This window comes from Watersipora subatra, chromosome 11 (assembly GCF_963576615.1).
Source record: "Watersipora subatra chromosome 11, tzWatSuba1.1, whole genome shotgun sequence".
NCBI lineage: Eukaryota > Metazoa > Bryozoa > Gymnolaemata > Cheilostomatida > Watersiporidae > Watersipora > Watersipora subatra.
In genome coordinates, this window is record NC_088718.1 from 1170556 (window position 1) to 1187668 (window position 17113).

Below are 17113 nucleotides of genomic sequence, written 5' to 3' on the forward strand. Positions count from 1 at the left end.
AAGGCTGCAGACATGCAGTTGGAGAGAGCAATTTAAGGTTCAACATTACCACCAGTTGCCTTTTATGGGAATTGAACCCCGATTTGTCATTTGCAGGTCAGGTGCTCTATACCACTAGGCCACGGATGCTCTAGCTAAGCATACATTTGGCAAATCAAACGTCTTAAATTGTCTTGTTTTTCATCATCCAAAGAGTCACTACTCTTGGAACTAGCTTATTACTTGTTTAAACAAAACTCGTCAAAACCCCTTGAGTTCAAAGGCTACTTATTGTATTCGAGGGTTAAGTGCATACGCCCCTGAGTAGACTAAGAAAATGCAATGATGGATATGAATTTTATTAAAAAATAAATAGAGTAGAAACAGGAAGAAGGTGCTATGAAATCTCCTCCTCAAGTTCCAGGTCCTCCATATCGTCAAAGAGTGACTCATCCACATCCACCATCCCAATATCCTCTACAAATGTAAGCAATAGTGTGATCATACAGCCTTGGAATCACTAACTTTTGTTAAGAGGTTTAGAACATAACTTCCTATGGTGCTAAAACTGGTATGGACCAACTGCATAAACTAATTTGAGTGATTTTAGAATCATGGATAACTTGTTAAAATTATCCCATGACATTGAGAATATCTTGAGTGGCCAAAGTTTGGATCGTAAAAAATAGACAGCAATTTAAACCAAAAACTAAAGAATTTTTTGCTTTAGCGATTACACCTTTATCATTTGTAAGGGTATCGTAAGACTACTACTACACGCATGCATTTTGGCTAATTTTCAACAAATTGTTAAACTAAATCATGAAATCTGTATTTCCATTGGTCATTCCATAATGGCTTTCCATTGGCGAATGCCAAAGACCAACAAACATTACAAATTATTGCTCTTGTAGGCAGATGAAGTGAACAGAAAACTTTGATCGCGGAATTATGATTATAGCAGAGATAAGATAGTTATGACAATGTCACAGCTATTTTACAACTAGTGAACGGAGATGTTGCAACTGAAGGTTGCTTGACCAAGTTAACATCAAAATATCAACACATTTGATTTGTATTCCTCCTTCACAGGATGAAGTATCTGTTCAAATCATTGTATCTGTTGATAGCAATAGTCACAGCAGTGAGTCCACAAGACAGCTAGAGACATACTGACTTGGGCATGTCATTAAGATATGTTTTTTTATAATTGCTTTGTATAAACTGATAAACTCTTAGGTTAGTCAAGAGTATACTGACTTAGGCATGTCATTATGTCATCAAAAAATCTAGAATAACGATCTATCGATTTTAGCTGCCAACTCATCAATGCCGACATGACAGTCATTTGGTCTATTTACGACGCCGTGATATCGTTAGACTTCAAAACTACAATTAAAACTAGACATCAAAAATACAGTGTTGTATGTGAAAAAATTTAAACCATAACTGTCACTTACAATTTTTATCGTATTTTCTAGGTAAATCAGCCACGCTGATTTCCATTTTGTACTCAAAATAAAGATTGGTCCACTAACCTTCAAAGTCATTTAGGCTTTTTTAAAGCGTTTCAATATCCGTTTCGAAAACAACACAATCGGCATTACAAGATCCGCCCATAAATATGTGACGAAACCTAGCTTTTTCAGGAACGGAAGTTAGGAATGTTTAGTCCGATTTAAAATAATAGAGATGGGTGCCTTAAAACACATTTTTATTTAAATCCAGCCTGTAAAATAATCTCAGTCTTTTATGAAAGGTATATAAACTATTTAAAATTGCTCGTAGCCTGTTACATGATGTTTAAATAGGCTGCACGCCGAGAAAAATGAGCTCAAAAAGCGCGGTTTTATCACGAGCTAGCGTTGTTATCGCGCTTTTTTAAATATGCAATGTTAAATAGCTTATCTATCTTTCAGAAAAGACAGATTATTTTTAAGGCTGAATTTAGATATTAATGGATTTTAAAACACCCATCTCTATTATTCTAAATTGGTCTAAACATCCCTACGTAACTTCTGTTCCTAAAAAGCTAGGTTACGTCACGTATTTATGGGCGGAGCTTGTTGTGCCAATCGTGTTGTTTTCGCGACCGATATTAAAATGCTGTAAAAAAGCCCTCATTACTCTGAAAGTTAGTGGACTAATCTTTATTTTGTGTACAAAATCGGAATCAGCGTGTCTGATTTACCTAGTAAATACAATAAAAGTTGTATGTGACAGCTATTGTTTAAGGCTTAAGCAACTTAAAATCCACGGAATTAGAAGGAAAAAAATTTGATGGATGCCATTTCTGTATGACAGAATATTTTGTGATGATTTCAATTAAAACAAATTTCACTGCTGAAATAAATGAAGTTGTATAAACCAAATAAAATAATTATTTAGACAGGAAATCATACACTGCAGCGTACCTAAGTGTGTACATAAGTATTCTTGTTTACTCCAACTCAAACAGGAACTACCTTCCTCTGGGGTTTTACTTAATTGCTTTCTGTCACCATTTATGAATCAATTACTAGAATATTAACCGGTGTTAGAGTGATTATATGATGTATGTAACCAGGTGTGATTAAACTACAGGCAATTCTCAACATGCACCCATAGCACAAGCTAGCTTTGCAGCATACAACCAGATAATATTCCATAATTACAAAACTGCTGACGAAAGCTCATAAAGCACAGTTATGAAGTACACTGTAACTCTGGCACCAACTATTCCTCTCCTGTTCGACAAAACGACACTGCGCTGGCACTTTAAAAACATAGATAAAGTTTTCTGATCAATCCATGAAGCTAACACAAGTGTTTGTAAAGGCCACCCACGAATGGTTAACATATTGAATCACATTTGTATATTAATGCAAGCGTGCACACTCCCCAATTGAACTTAATCAAAAATTATTCTCTAACAAAAACCTGCGCATCTTTAGTATGCTAAATAGCCGGGATTAACAGTTATTTGGATTTTAAACATGAGTAAATATCCTGGTGAGACATATAGAAAGCAATGTGAAATACTCAGTTTAAAACAATTAAGCTTTTGCCTGCAGTAACAGTATTAATGAGAAAATAGAAACTTTCAAGCATAAGCACAATAAAACTCTTGAAATTCTTTTGTTAACTCAATGATGAACTATTATTAGCTATGAATTAGCTGTGACTAGAATATTACTAGTTGTTACACTGAATGTAAAAAAGCACGATGGGAATGATTTTTGCTGCAGGAGTCAATGATACTCCCTATGAGTGGATAACTCCATTGAGATAGCATGATTTGGTATGAGTAGACGACTTTATGGTGTAGATAGATGGTTGTGCACTGATGGTTTCAGGGATTGCAGTTCAAATCCCATTCATGACCATTTCCTTTTTCAAGACAATTTATTAAGCGATCCAAATGAACTACTACTAAAGGTTAGTGCACACTGTATTGTCATATGTTAGAGTTGTCCTCTCCGCAGTTCTCTGCTGACTTTGTGCAGCATAAACCAATGACATCACTGAGACGATGCGGATATGACAGGAAACTGAAGATGTCAAATTTTCCCGATATTTCGCCGAGCATCCACGACCGTCTGTGCAATGTGCAACACTTCAGCGATATGATTGGCTCAATTTATATTTCCCTTCATGATAGTTGCTGCGGGACTAGTATTTCATCATTCCACTGACCACAATGTATACTGAGTAAACTATGCCATGTACTACAGCTCACAAATGGGTTTGTGATGGTGTGAACATTATTATCACAGACGATCAATGATGGTGATTAACTCTCACCGATTGCCTGATCTATATTTTCCTTCATGATAGTTACCACGATACTAGCATTTCATCATTTCACTGACCGCATTGTCTGATGAGAACAACATGTTGCGGAAAATTTGCAGATGTAAACGCGAAAATTTTTGTGATAGTGTGAACAATGGTATCACAACAATCACCAACGTATTGTAGGATATACAGCAATATAGTGTGAACAATGTTATCACAAACAATCATCGACGTATTGTAGGATATACAGCAATATAGTGTGAACAAGCCTCTAAAACATGCGGGAAAATTATCTGAAAAGAGGGAGTTGCACTCACCTGGATCTAGTAGCTTTAGGTCAGAATCATCGAGTGTTTGGTCTCGCATAAACAGCTCATAGCCTGTAGTAATAGAAACCTTAATTTGCTATTTTGTGTTATAGATTTCACCATCGGTGTTGCTTTCAAAATCTTATTATACAACAATTCCATATAATATGAATAATAGAGATAGAGCAGCTGTTGTTTACATTGCTTTTGAGCACATGTGCATGGAGTAATAAATAGACCAATCACCAGTGAGCTTGTTAGCATCAGGTTCTTTCATCTTCAAAGCTTTTCTCTCCAACCTCTTCTCTTCATCAAACTTTATTTTCCAAGCCATAAAATTCTCTACAGTACACTTTGTGCCTTCAAACTTTTTCTGCAGAGAATAGTGAATGAATTAATAGAGTTAAACCGTCAACTTCTTGTTTTTGGCTTTCCGTTAATAGAGACACGCAAGCAGATAAACGACAGTAAAGAACTACTACGATACAGACATACATGTACATGTGTAGACGACTTCTCGTCACTTACCCTCTCCGCTTCCTCTGCCAGCTTTATGGCTCTCTCGATTGCCTCCTCCCTATTCTTTGTATTCTCATCAAAATATTCATTCATCTTCTCGATTACGCTAGCTACTATGGCGAATATCATGCTCATTCCCAGATTCTCCTCCACCTGCATAGTTAGGTACGTGTAACACTCGATTCAGAGAGAACCGAGCTTCAACTTCACGAAAGCGGGTAAAGTATGAAACATAAAATAGTTGAAGAGAAAGTTTAATAAGTCCTAAAACTGGCTGCTAACGGTAGTCAGGTTTGATCTTCCATCCTGTTGGAGAAGCATGTCTGCTCAGAGGCAAAAACCAATATGTAATGTGGCTAACAAATAAGTGCTGTTGTGGGTGTAGCCTTAGGCCATCAGGCGGTGCTGAGGAGGTAATAACACTCCACCTGTCTGGAACTTAGTTGACATGGCATTTAATCCTTGCAACAACAAGTCTACCCTCAATTGGCGTGTTTGTACAAGTCATCAGAAGTTTTCTTAAATTAGTCCACACAGACCTCACTGCTCGTTAACTCTCGGTTGCAGTGAGTGAGTTTTACTCTTCTGCTACCATAAGCCAATGAATCTGCTAATCAATAAGGTTTCACTTTTCTTTTCATTAATTCATTAAATTTTGTCTCCAATAAAACCACCTTGTTGCCAATCACATGAAACAAATCAAAAAATTTTTTGCTAAGCAATTCCATTTCTAATTATTTTTCAAAACGGGAAAACCAGAACGCTATCATCATGGCAATAAGAAACTCACCGCAGTCGTTCAATTCAAAGGAAGCGTCAGAAATTATGCGAGAGTGGGATTCACTAAACAATTTTACACTTATCTTGTAGAGAATTCTGTTCTGAATAAGATGAACTTTACAGTAGAACAATATCTGCATTGATTCTCAAAATATAGCTTAAATACTAGCGGTCTATCAATTTTTCGAAAATCTGTTTGAATTAATTTGGTCAGAATATTTTACACTATTGTAGTTTGAAGACGTGATCACGTCAAATTCAAGTACACAGTATGAGAAAGTATAGAGATTTGTCAACCATTTAAGATTTTGTTAGTTGTTTTAGGTGATCCGACTACAAGAATGTTTCAAGACTATAATAGGTAAAACACTCAGACGAAAAAGACGTGCCTAAATTTCTCTCAAAATGAAAACATCAGTCGCGCATCTTGTTTAAAAATTAATTAGAAATAAGTTGCATTTAGAGATTCTTAAAAGACATAAAAACTAAATAAAATGCATTTCAATAAATTTGTTTCACAAAACGATGATAAAGAGGTAAAATTAGTGCCAGGGTTAGTTTAGCTGATTAAATGCTCCTAGAGTTCGTTTATAAAACTAACCAGTGACTCCTTCAGAGTCATTAGCTCCGAGATTCTCTCTTCATTCAACACTTCACTGTCAACCTCCATTAATGGTGCCTCATCCGGGTACTTTGGAGTAAACGTAAAGGTCAGCACGCAACCAACTGGAAATTATATGACAAGAATTGGGTTGAAAAACCAACTTACAAATAGTTTCCAATTCTTCAATTAATTAGTTGTTCTTTAAAAATAAACAAGTCGAATGAGCAAGTCAACAATGAGTGCTTTACTTACCACCCTGTGTCAAATATTTTAGAAAACCACCTTAAGCTTTGTAAACATGCATTATGCTTTAGCCTAGCACCTGTTGTATTGGAATTCAAGCTATATATTCAATAGAATTTTATTGATAAAAAAATCAATCCATGGCTTCCAATTAAATGACTGTTCATCATAATCAGGATGAAGTTTAACTAGTAGCTGGCAGATTTCCCAAAAGACTCACCAGCATCCTGCTGCCTTTCTGTCTCGTGTGTCTCCTGAGAGCGAGTCGTTATTGTGAAAATGTGATATGGCTTAGTTTCCAAAACTGTCAAAACACACAGGACTGTCCATGTAGTCTTTATATAATGTTAAGAGACAAGCATGCTGTTTTCAATCACAAATTCACTAAATGAGAGGTAAGACCTACATATAATAAAGATAGACCACCCTGTATGGTTCAATTATAAATGGATCTGTTCATAAATAAATAAATTATGAAGGAATTTTTCAAAAAGGAGGTTTTAAATAATAACTTTTTGAATTCAATAGTAAAAACTTAAAACTGGGAATCTGTGACTCTCCTAATGATATGCTATGTCTAAGTATAACAAAATCATTATTAGATCATGGATATTTTATGTAACATTTTAAACAAAGTATCTTTAGAATTTCAACTAATATTCAACAGGGGTTTATAACATTGAGCCATGATTAACTGTTGCAATTGTATTATGTGACTTGTCTACAATCCATAAAAAAAACATTCAAAACTTTCTATGTAGATTGATACCAGGCACGCTTTTTACTGCACTACTTATACTGCTTTATAATACTCTATATTCTTTGTTGCAACGGTGACAAAAAAGATAAAAAAAGTTAGCCTAGCACTGTTATTTTTCATCAGAGAAGTTATTTTTTTAAAATCCTAAATTAGTTTCACACCTACAAGCTGACAAGCAGACCTTCACTGCAACTTGTGAATTTTCCTTATAATTGTGTCACCGTTGCAACATGTCACCGTTGCAACTTCCCTCCAGCAAGTGTTTGTTTGATCATTATCTACTAACTTATTGTACCAATTATTAAGTATATCATAGTCAAAGACCAAAGGGAATATAGTTAACTAATATAGCTAACTACTAATACATAACTACTATTTCTGAAGAGAGGGAATTTTGATATCAACATTGGCTGCATATACATGCCTTGAAAGGTATTCAGCAAGTACATAATTTGCAAGCAACAAACAAATACTCTGTTTCATATAGCAGAGTCAGTCAGAGTTCTGACCACAAAAAGCACTCCTTCGTACATCCAGATGGTATTGAAGCTGAACCTGCTTCACCATGTTTGGATGATGGCAGTCACAATGATGAAGGTGGTAATAACCAAATAATTCCCAAGATAAAAGTAGTCGACTTCGTTTTAATGAAAATAACGGAAAAAGCCTTCAAAAACTATATAGGGTTGGTTAAAATGGTAGACGGTGAAGATTATGAGATTCAATTTTTAGTTTCAGTTCTAGTACTTTTACAGTAAAAAGTAATAATATTTCATGAATGACAATTGACCAGATCACCATGTAACTGTCTTGTCCGACAAGAGAAAGCAATACTGCTTGAAGATCTACTGCAAAGAAGAAGCAGAATGAGGTCATATTCTTAGCTATTCAATATTTTTGAAAATTCCATACTTTAAAGACTTCTAACAATATCATTGTACTTCATGCCTTTTTTAATTCTAGATAATCTAATTACTGCTAAATGTGTGTGTATATATAAACTCTCAATTTTAGTTAGTATATTACAATTATGTTTGTTAGTTTTTACTTTATGTTAATTATGTTTAAATTGATGATTTCATTATATTTTATCATATCAATAAACCATATGCATTAAAACATAATCTATTGGACTAAGCCCCTTCCAAACTTAGACGAGTTGCAACAGTGACAAATGTTAAGGCTTGTAGTTTATCTTCATCTTGACATATATCACTATGCAACACGGTTTCTATTGTAGCTATGCGTGTTCTAAACATATTAACTAAGCAAGACCATTGTAGTGTATCATAAATCACAGGGTTTTTTAAATAGCTAAAGTAACTTTTAAAATCACAATTCCCTGACGTTGCAAGAGTGACACATGTTTTAAAATGTTTGAAGAAACTAGACAAGTTGTGCGCATAACCATTATATATCATTTCATAGAGAATTGTAAGCTTTATCAGAATATAACGCTTAATAAGTTCAAAGAACCCTTAATAAGGAACTACATGAAAAAAACCTCTCTAAATGTTGCAATGGTGATTATGGACATACCCAAATAGTAATTATTCTATAATTTATTAAAAAGCCAAACATACCTACTGATTTTGGTATGCTTGTAAACAGAAATTAATTTTACTTTTATTTACAACAACCACTAATCTTCTTTTGAAAAATTTAATAAATATCCAGAAAGATATGTTAAAGTAAAATGGATGCCAAGAATCCCATTCTTAGATATATTGTACATCTCCATACTCAATCAATTCTACTCCTTTTACATACCGGCAAACACAACATAGACCTATGTACATTTATTTATTCATTGATAAATTTTCCGTAGGTTAGTCTAATCATGCTCCACTAGGCTCTCCCACCAACCATCTTCCATTGCAAACACCTATACATGTTTCAATCTTCATTTGGGTAAACATTAAACTTCAAGTGTGATCATACCTGCCAACCTAACAGTGGGACAATGCTAGAGATTTGGTTTTGGAGCAATTGATGTATCAATGATAGTATATATAAAATTGTGGAAATTGGGGCAAAAATCTCACGTATTTCTCACTCATTTTCATTACTTTGGAGTCTCACGCTCAATGCGTGAGAGTTGGCAGGTCTGACTGTGATTACCTTCTTGCATGAACAATACAAAATACATACCAGCATGGTGTAATTCTATACTGAAACGTGCATCTAGAAGACCCCTTCAAGCTATGAGAGCAATAGTTGCTCAACCGGAGGCCCATCTTTTTATAAGCAACAGCATATTGCAACGATAATAAGCAACAAAAAGCCATATTGACAAACTTTAAGGCATTATTATAACACTATGATTTTTATTGCTTTAAAAAATTAACGTGTGTGGCATCACTATGATCAGTAGCATGATTTTGGCGAAAAACTGACTCAGGTAGAAGCTTCGACTGTGAGATAATAAATTTTGTAGTAAAAGCACGCTCAACTTGCAAAAGCAATCCCTAATTTGAAAAAAATATTAACCTTCTAGTTCATCTGGGTATATAGATTCAAGTGCTTCAATTTCTCCAATTTGCTCCTCTTTGTAACGATCTTCATCAGACATGGCAGGACGAAAGGCACCGACATAAAAAAATGAGACATGAAACAAACTGGTTAATAATAATTAGATCAGGAGTTGCAACTCTATAACTATTTGTTCTGAAAGGGTATACAAAAGCATTATATATTATTTGGTTTTTAAAGAACCGAGGCTACATAAGCTTCGTAGGTCCGGAAAATTCGGTTCAATTCGTGTGCTCTCCGCCTGTTTCCACACGTGCAGCAGGGTAAAAACGTATTTTTCCAAAAGCATTTACGTTGAATTAATAGCCTGGCTGTAAATTTAGATTAGTCAGTGTGCTGGAACCACTACATTCTTTGTTGTATAGTCATATTTCATTCGGAGGTTTACTTTTGTGCAAATAACCCTTCAAACTGTCTATACATTCGATTATAAAATTAATAATTTCGCATGTTACAAAATAGTCATTATATGTAGAAACACGCGATAACGTAAAACAAAAATAGCAAGATTATCATGTAGTGCTGTATCAAAAGTTTTTTGTGATTGGTAGCTGTGATGTTATGCAACAATTAACATAGGTTTATATTTTGGTTAAAAACAAACTCGACAATATATTTCGGTCTCGTTAGTTTCCATGCTTTTTCAGAACAACCCAAAACGAGACTCACAGCAAGTCAACCAAAAACTATAATAAACAACATCTGGTTTATACAAATACATGACATCTCCCTTTCTGAAAGGATTGTCAAAACAAAGATTATCTATTTAGTTAGAGTTCAGATAGTTAATATTAGCTTTGTCTTTTATCCGCTAGCATCATAGTCCTCCAAGTATAAAGGCTTACTCTTTGACTTCTACAGTCTACTATACCCTTGGTCCAAATCAGTATGCCTGTCTACAGGGCCCTCTGCGACATCTGACTTGGATCCCCGGAACTCACGAGGACTGGCGTGTGGACTGTACCAAGTTGTCTTGCCCTCTGCGTCACCGGTGGTGTCAGGGGAGCGAGGAAACCGACTAGCCTTTGGAATGGTCTGACATTGACCATGGCCTTCTGCGAAGAGTTCCTCACCCCAGTTCTGTTGTGGAGTCTTGGCTTCTGGTTGTACATCTTCAAGGCACTTCTGTTGCGTCTTATAACTCCATTTTCAGTCTGAATTGAGTAAGACCTTGGTGCTACCATTTTTATCACAGTACCTTCTCTCTGCATATCTCTAATATGTACATTGTTTCGTGAATATAATTCTGGTAGCTCCTTGGCTCGATTCTGATCGTGGATGCCGTTTGCTTACTGTCTCTTCTCCTTTTCAGAATCCTCAATTTGGCCTCTCGCAGTAACTTTCTGCAGCAAGTTATCAGTAAGAGTTAGTAGTGTAGTTTGAATAAGTCTTCCCATCAAAAGTTCTGAAGGAGTATACCCATTCTCAAGGGGAGTAGCTCTATATGTCAGTAAGCTCAAATGAGGATCCGATGTTTTCCTCATTCGTTTGATAGTCCCCACCGCTCTTTCCGCTTCTCCATTAGCTCTTGGGTAACCTGGAGAACTAGTCATATGTATAAATCCATAGTCTTGTACAAACTTCTCAATTTCTCCAGATGAGAATTGTGGGCCATTGTCCGATATCAGCACTTCGCCAATGCCATGTGTAGCAAACACAGATTTGAATGCCTCAATGGTGTCAATTAAGGTAAATGAAGGCAGTTTTCTAACTTCAATCCATCTGCTGTAATAGCCAACAACAAGTAGATAGTGAGACTTCTGGAATTCAAACAGGTCGGCTCCAAGCCTTTCCCATGGTCTCTCAGGCAAGGTGGAGGGACACAAAGGTCCTATGGGCGTATCAGAGTTGAGTTTGCAAACACGGACCTCTGAACCATCTCTTGAATTTGTGTGGACATTCTAGGCCACCATACAGAACTCCTAGCTCTCAGTCTACATTTTACAATGCCCTGATGAGCCTGGTGAATTCTGTAAGATATTTAGTCTCTCGCTGGTAGGTACAACGATCCTGCTGTCATACAGAAGGACTCCATTCTCCATCATTCTCCATTCTTCTATCACTGTAAGATGTTCCTTTACTTCCCAGTAAGGATGTATAGCTGTGTATGCATCTGTTTTGTATGTAGGCCAGCCCTTCTGGCAACATCGAACAACCTCTCTACATATCTCATCTCTCTCCTGAGCTAACTTCAGCACCTCTACTGCCTGGTTGGTTGGTAAGCTGCCCCTTTTGGCAATCTCCATTTCCTCAACCAATAGAATGTCTCCATTTTTGTAAGTGTCTGCCGGTGCTCTTGAAAGAGCATCTGCTAGACAATGGCTTTTCCCTGGTACATATTCAACCTTGGGAGCATAACGCATCAGCCGAAGCTTCATACGCAGAATTCTAGGTGGTACCTGGTCGAAGTCTTTAGTTGTCATGGTAGGACCAGTGGTTTATGATCAGTTTCCAAGGTGAATGTCATCCCTCGAACAAACTGGTCAAATCTGTTACATGCTGCAGATACTGCTCCTAATGCCTCTTTCTCAATGGTAGCGTATCGTTTCTCTGTGTCTGATAGTGAGCGAGAAGCATAAATAACTGGGTGTCTTGTACCGTTACCCTGAATCTGATACAAGGTAGCTCCTAGTCCCACATTGCTAGCGTCTGTACCTGTAATAGTAGGCAGCTTAGGACTTTAATGAGCCATCGTCTTAGAAGAAGCGAGCGTTTCCTTAACCTCGGTGAAAGCCCTCTTCTGGTCGGGACACCATGACCATTCTCAATTCTCCTTTAACAACTCTCTCATAGGTGCATTGAGAGTTGCTAGTTGAGGTACAAACTTGGTCATTTGGTTCAACATGCCATTCAATCTGCGCAACTCTGTCTGGTTGGTTGGTGCAGGATATTCTGTAATAGCAGTAACTTTAGCTGGGTCTGGCTTAACGCCATGACTGTCAATGTGTCCCAGAAAATTCAACGAATTTTTTCTGAATTCACATTTCTTGATATTCAGTGTAAGTCCTGATGCAAGTAGTCTTTCTAGAACTTCATATAGCATTTTGTCATGAGTTTTAAAGTCAACCCCATGTATCAGGTCGTCATCCATGTGGCAAATCACTCCTGGTATTCCTTCTAAGACTCTTGTCATCGCTCTCTGGAATATCTCAGGAGCGCTGGCCATTCCAAATGGTAGTCTATTAAATCTGTATCTATCAAAGGGTGACAAGAATGTTGTGAGTTTCCGTGATTCCTCATCCAACTTAATTGCCAAAACCCGCTATTGGCATCTAGTTTGCTAAATATCTTACTGTTCCCAAGCTGACTCAATTTCTCATTCACGGAAGCCATTGGATGGATCTCTCTTTGTACTGGTTCGTTTAACCCAGTGAGATCTACACAGATTCTCACCCCTCCAGACGGTTTAACGACAGTGACCAACCCACAGTAGCCTCAGTTACTGGTGATATAACATCTGGGTTGACCATCTCCTGTAACTGTGTTTTAGCTTTCTTTCGCAAAGGATTTGGAATATTTCTAGGTGTGTATATACAAGTGCGTTTGCTACCATCTTTAAGAGAAATTTTATATATATAACCTTTCAGTAAACCTAGTCCCAAAAACCATTTAGGAAACTCGTTAGCAATTGGGCTAGCCTCTCCTAAGTTTGAAAGCTTGGCAGCTTCATTCACGTGACTAGTCACAAGTCCTACATTTGAGCATGCATCTCTACTAAGTAGTGAGACTGCCTGATTCTTCAGTACATAAGCAGTCTCCACATGTATCTTACTCTTGTAAGACATCTTAGCTTCAAAGGCTCCTAATATTTCTAACTGGTTACCTCCAGGTCCATGCAGAACAACATCAGTTTCACATAGCTCGATATACTTGATCCATGGCTCTGTGTCACTTACTATAGTGCCATCAGCACCTGTGTCTAACTTAAACAATGTTTCATGTCCATTTATCCCAGCCGTGCATTCCAACAATCCACCTCTCCAACAGTTTACCAGTAAACAGGAAGTCGTCCTCACTCTCGGCTACCTCTCTGATATCACTTGCTGTACCTGCCTAGACCTGCATTGTCTAGCATAGTGACCAATCTTTTTGCAATTTCTGCACTCTACAGCTCTAGCTAGACATTGTGGCAGGGAGTACAGTTCTCTGCCACATCTACTGCATGCTCTGTGTAGCCTTTTTAAAGGTGGTTGAAGTTGTCTTATTAAGCTTATATCGTCTTGGTGTAGCTTTCACTGCATCAACAGAAGGTGAACAATTACTTGCCTCTATTCTTTTCATAGCATTTAATGTAACCTCTTGGCTTCGACACAACCTAACTATCAGCTCTAAAGTAAGAGTATTACCCATAGTATTCTATCTTGAAGCATTTCATCTAGGGGTGTCTCCTGTGCCAAGTTCTGCAGCCAGGTACGTAAAGCTACATTTACCTGCAAGTGCTCTCAACTCGGCATAATATAAATCAAAGGTCTCTTCAGGTAATTTTGCTCCAGTGTTTAACTTGTAGTGTCCATGTATAATATTGCTTTCACCTACACAAAATTGCTCTAAAATCTTCAGAATTGCATCACAGCTTTGATCTGTGACATACAAAGCAGAAGATTCGATAACACTAGCTGCTTCTAAGCCGGCTGTGGATATCAACAAAGCTTGTTGATACTCAGCAGTTTCTTCATTTAACCTAGTTAACACCCTAAAAGCGTTCCATCTGCTCTTGAATGTTTTAAAGTTTGATTCACGATCGCCACTCAATACTAGCTCGGCAGGTGGATCTACCCTGGGAATAAGTCTAGCATTATTTACAGTATTTTGTACTACAGCTGGTTGTTGAAGCCCTTCTGCTGGCTTTACTGGATCAACCATTGTTACATTTATCTGTAAACCACCGCAGCCACCATGTGTTGTTATGCAACAATTAACATAGGTTTATATTTTGGTTAAAAGCAAACTCAACAATACATTTCGGTCTCGTTAGTTTCCATGCTTTTTCAGTACCACCCAAAATGAGACTCATAGCGAGTAAACCAAAATCTATAATAAACAACATCCGGTGTATACAAATGCATAACAGTAGCAACGCAGTATAGTATGATAGCCGTAGACACATAGTGAAGTGTAATATACTATTACATCATGTATTTTTATAGTTCAAATCTTGCTAATTAACAAGAATTGTGATAGAATTAAGAATTAATATATTCGATCACGCTAATAGATGTTTCCTAAATATAATGCATTGCGCTTAGTCAGTGCCGCTTTGTAAGTGACGCGTTTTTTTCATCTTTCTGATCTTTGCGCGTCTTCCGGTCTTAGTTTTCTTTTGTACTGCCGACTACTAAACTCTATCCTCTTCTTTAATCATTCAACTTGCTATTTCATGTAGGCACCAATTTCACTCGTAGTTCATTTCAAAGTTACTATTGATTAACAGGTCGCTCCCTGTCTCAAACAAATATTCACGCTCTCCACAGTAATTCACTCACAACAGCCATCAACCTTAAATGTTGCTGTTAACCAGGTTTCAAGTTCATATTGGTTCCTTATTAGTAAATATATGTCAAATGAGAGCCTGGTGACTTGGTGACTCCATATATAGAGCTTTTACGTCACGTGACATCCTATTATATGCATATACACAATTATGACATGCCCTTTTTTTAAGCCCCGAACATAGATGCTGTAACCTTTATGGTTCAAACATAGGCCCCGTCTCATTGAAATTGCCTTTACCTTTATGGATTGAATTATGTTTTTTCCATACTTACACTCCAAGCTGTAGCAGCTCTTGCCAATCTGGAAACCTGCTATTATCAGTTCCAACTCGTAAATCAGCTCTAAAAACATTCTTGGGTCTCCATGCCACCTGCAATACCATGGTTAGTACAGGCCAGGGTATGGCTAGTTCACAGTCAGGCTGCTGCGGCATCAGCAACCTCTGTATCTCTCTGTTTTGAGGCATAGGGAGCTAACTGAGCTATCCCATCGACAGACAGCTGGTTGTTTAAAGGCGATTTTGAACCTGAAACTATAGACCTCAATAAACCTCACAGTCCCTCAGCCGATTAGGTAGTTTGCTAATTTTGCCATATCTTGTCACCCGAATGTTGCTTTGGTTTGCTCTTTGAGTGCTTGTGAGTCGCTTGGGTTGCTCGCCTTCTATTGGTAAATTGTTTCTTGTTGGCATAGAATTATCATTTTGTTGATCATGTCTGGGTAGTTTGCCATTTTATGGTTCCACGTTTCCAACTGGCATTACATTTCAACCTATTCGCACACGGGGAGAGGAATTTCAGCCCCAGTAATTCTGAGGGTGCATGACGGCTGGCTTTTGCCAACCATGCCTTCATCGGATGTGTCACAGCCACCAGAAGAATCAGGTTGTAGCACAAAAAGGTGTTTTCTATTCCTCCGTATATCACTCTGTTCCACCCTAACCTAGTAACTATCAAGAGAGATATTATCTCTCAACGCAGTTCTTTTAGTTCTCATGTTAGTAGGAACCTTAACATACACAACTTGCTCATGTGTATGTTTGGGGAGCCGTTTTGTCCTATATTTTCTATACCAATTGAATTTAATCTTATGCTTACGTGTTGTCTCGTAGTCAATGAACTGACCATAGTCTACATAACTCTCACAAAGTATGCCTAAAGTTGACCTTATCAGTCGGCCAAACATGAGTTCACTAGGTAATTTCCTGACGGCAATGGAGTTGTCCTATAAACTAACCAAGCTGCACCTTTATCATGGGTTTCGCACCGCCAAGATTTTACTGTTTTGACCGCACTCTCTGCTAGGTCATTTTCACATGGATACCTGAGTCTGGTAGTAGGATATCCAAAAACCGTGTGTCCTTGCGAAAGTTCTAAACTCGCGGCTGTCATAACAAGTACCATTATTAGACCTACGCATTTTGGCATTCCGAACCTGTAAAATACATCTTTCATGACATTAATCACTTCTAGATGTTTGAGTTTCTATTGGTAAAGCCTCAATCTATTAAGAGAAGTAGCCAATAATAACTAGATACAAATCACCCCTGAGGATGAATGGGTCTGTGCCTATAACTTCCCTACGGTTTTATGGGTAGCTCATGTTCCTGCATCAGTTGATGCCTAACCTGGAAATGCATAATACAAATATTGCTTCTGCCTACCATATCTTCAATCGCAACGCTGACACCTGGCCACCAACATGTTGCTGTGTGTGTCTTTGACATTTCGTAATACCGTGAAGGCTTCATAGCCCTTGTTAGATAATCAGCTTGTATTAGCTGAGCTATATAAATTCCGGATTGTATAATAAAACTCTATTATAGACACTGAGTTTAGCAATTTATGATGGATTGCTAGGATATAATAGCAAGCTCCGGTGGGCTGTTGAAACTTTACTGATGACGGGTGTGGTGTGTTTAATATGAGTTTTTTGCCACAACTATACCACAGTTGTCACCGTGAAGTCTAGAATACAAATAGTCATGCATTGAAGTAATGTGACTGAGCTACTGTATGCGTGTATAAAGTAAAAAAGCCATAACGTTATATCGATGTCAGCTGAAATAATGATATAAAAACAAGTTATGAATACAGGTATAATAATAGTGGAAAGAAA

At 37.3% G+C, this 17113-nt stretch overlaps 2 protein-coding genes across 5 annotated transcripts in view; one reads left to right on the plus strand and one right to left on the minus strand.

Annotated features, from left to right (window-relative positions):
* Nucleotides 1-319: 319 nt before the first annotated feature.
* LOC137408541 (RWD domain-containing protein 1-like) lies at nt 320-9583 on the minus strand. The gene is made up of 7 exons (XM_068095102.1): nt 9461-9583; nt 6431-6514; nt 5965-6089; nt 4593-4736; nt 4311-4437; nt 4074-4136; nt 320-456 (listed from the first exon to the last, which is right to left on the minus strand). The coding sequence occupies exons 1-7, from the start codon at nt 9540-9542 to the stop codon at nt 377-379; spliced, it is 705 nt and encodes a 234-aa protein (XP_067951203.1). The 5' UTR covers nt 9543-9583; the 3' UTR covers nt 320-376.
* A 144-nt stretch (nt 9584-9727) lies between these two features.
* Nucleotides 9728-17113, plus strand: part of LOC137408445 (elongator complex protein 6-like) — a 77221-nt gene continuing 69835 nt past the window's right edge. For 3 of the 4 annotated variants that reach the window (XR_010980086.1, XM_068094975.1, XM_068094977.1), the window contains exon 1: nt 9744-9765. The gene's annotated coding sequence lies outside the window, so the exon portion shown is untranslated. Of the gene's footprint in view, nt 9766-17113 lie in introns of all 4 variants that reach the window. The other variant, XM_068094976.1, reaches the window with a different exon arrangement.

Excerpts from the sequence above, each read along its gene's own strand:
- LOC137408541 (XM_068095102.1), bottom strand. The coding sequence starts at position 9,542 with ATGTCTGATGAAGATCGTTACAAAGAGGAGCAAATTGGAGAAATTGAA. Across the intron at positions 6,090-6,430 it reads AGAAAGGCAGCAGGATGCTG|TTGGTTGCGTGCTGACCTTT; the intron begins GTGAGTCTTTTG and ends TATAATTTCCAG. Across the intron at positions 4,737-5,964 it reads TGACTCTGAAGGAGTCACTG|GTGGAGGAGAATCTGGGAAT; the intron begins GTTAGTTTTATA and ends CTAACTATGCAG.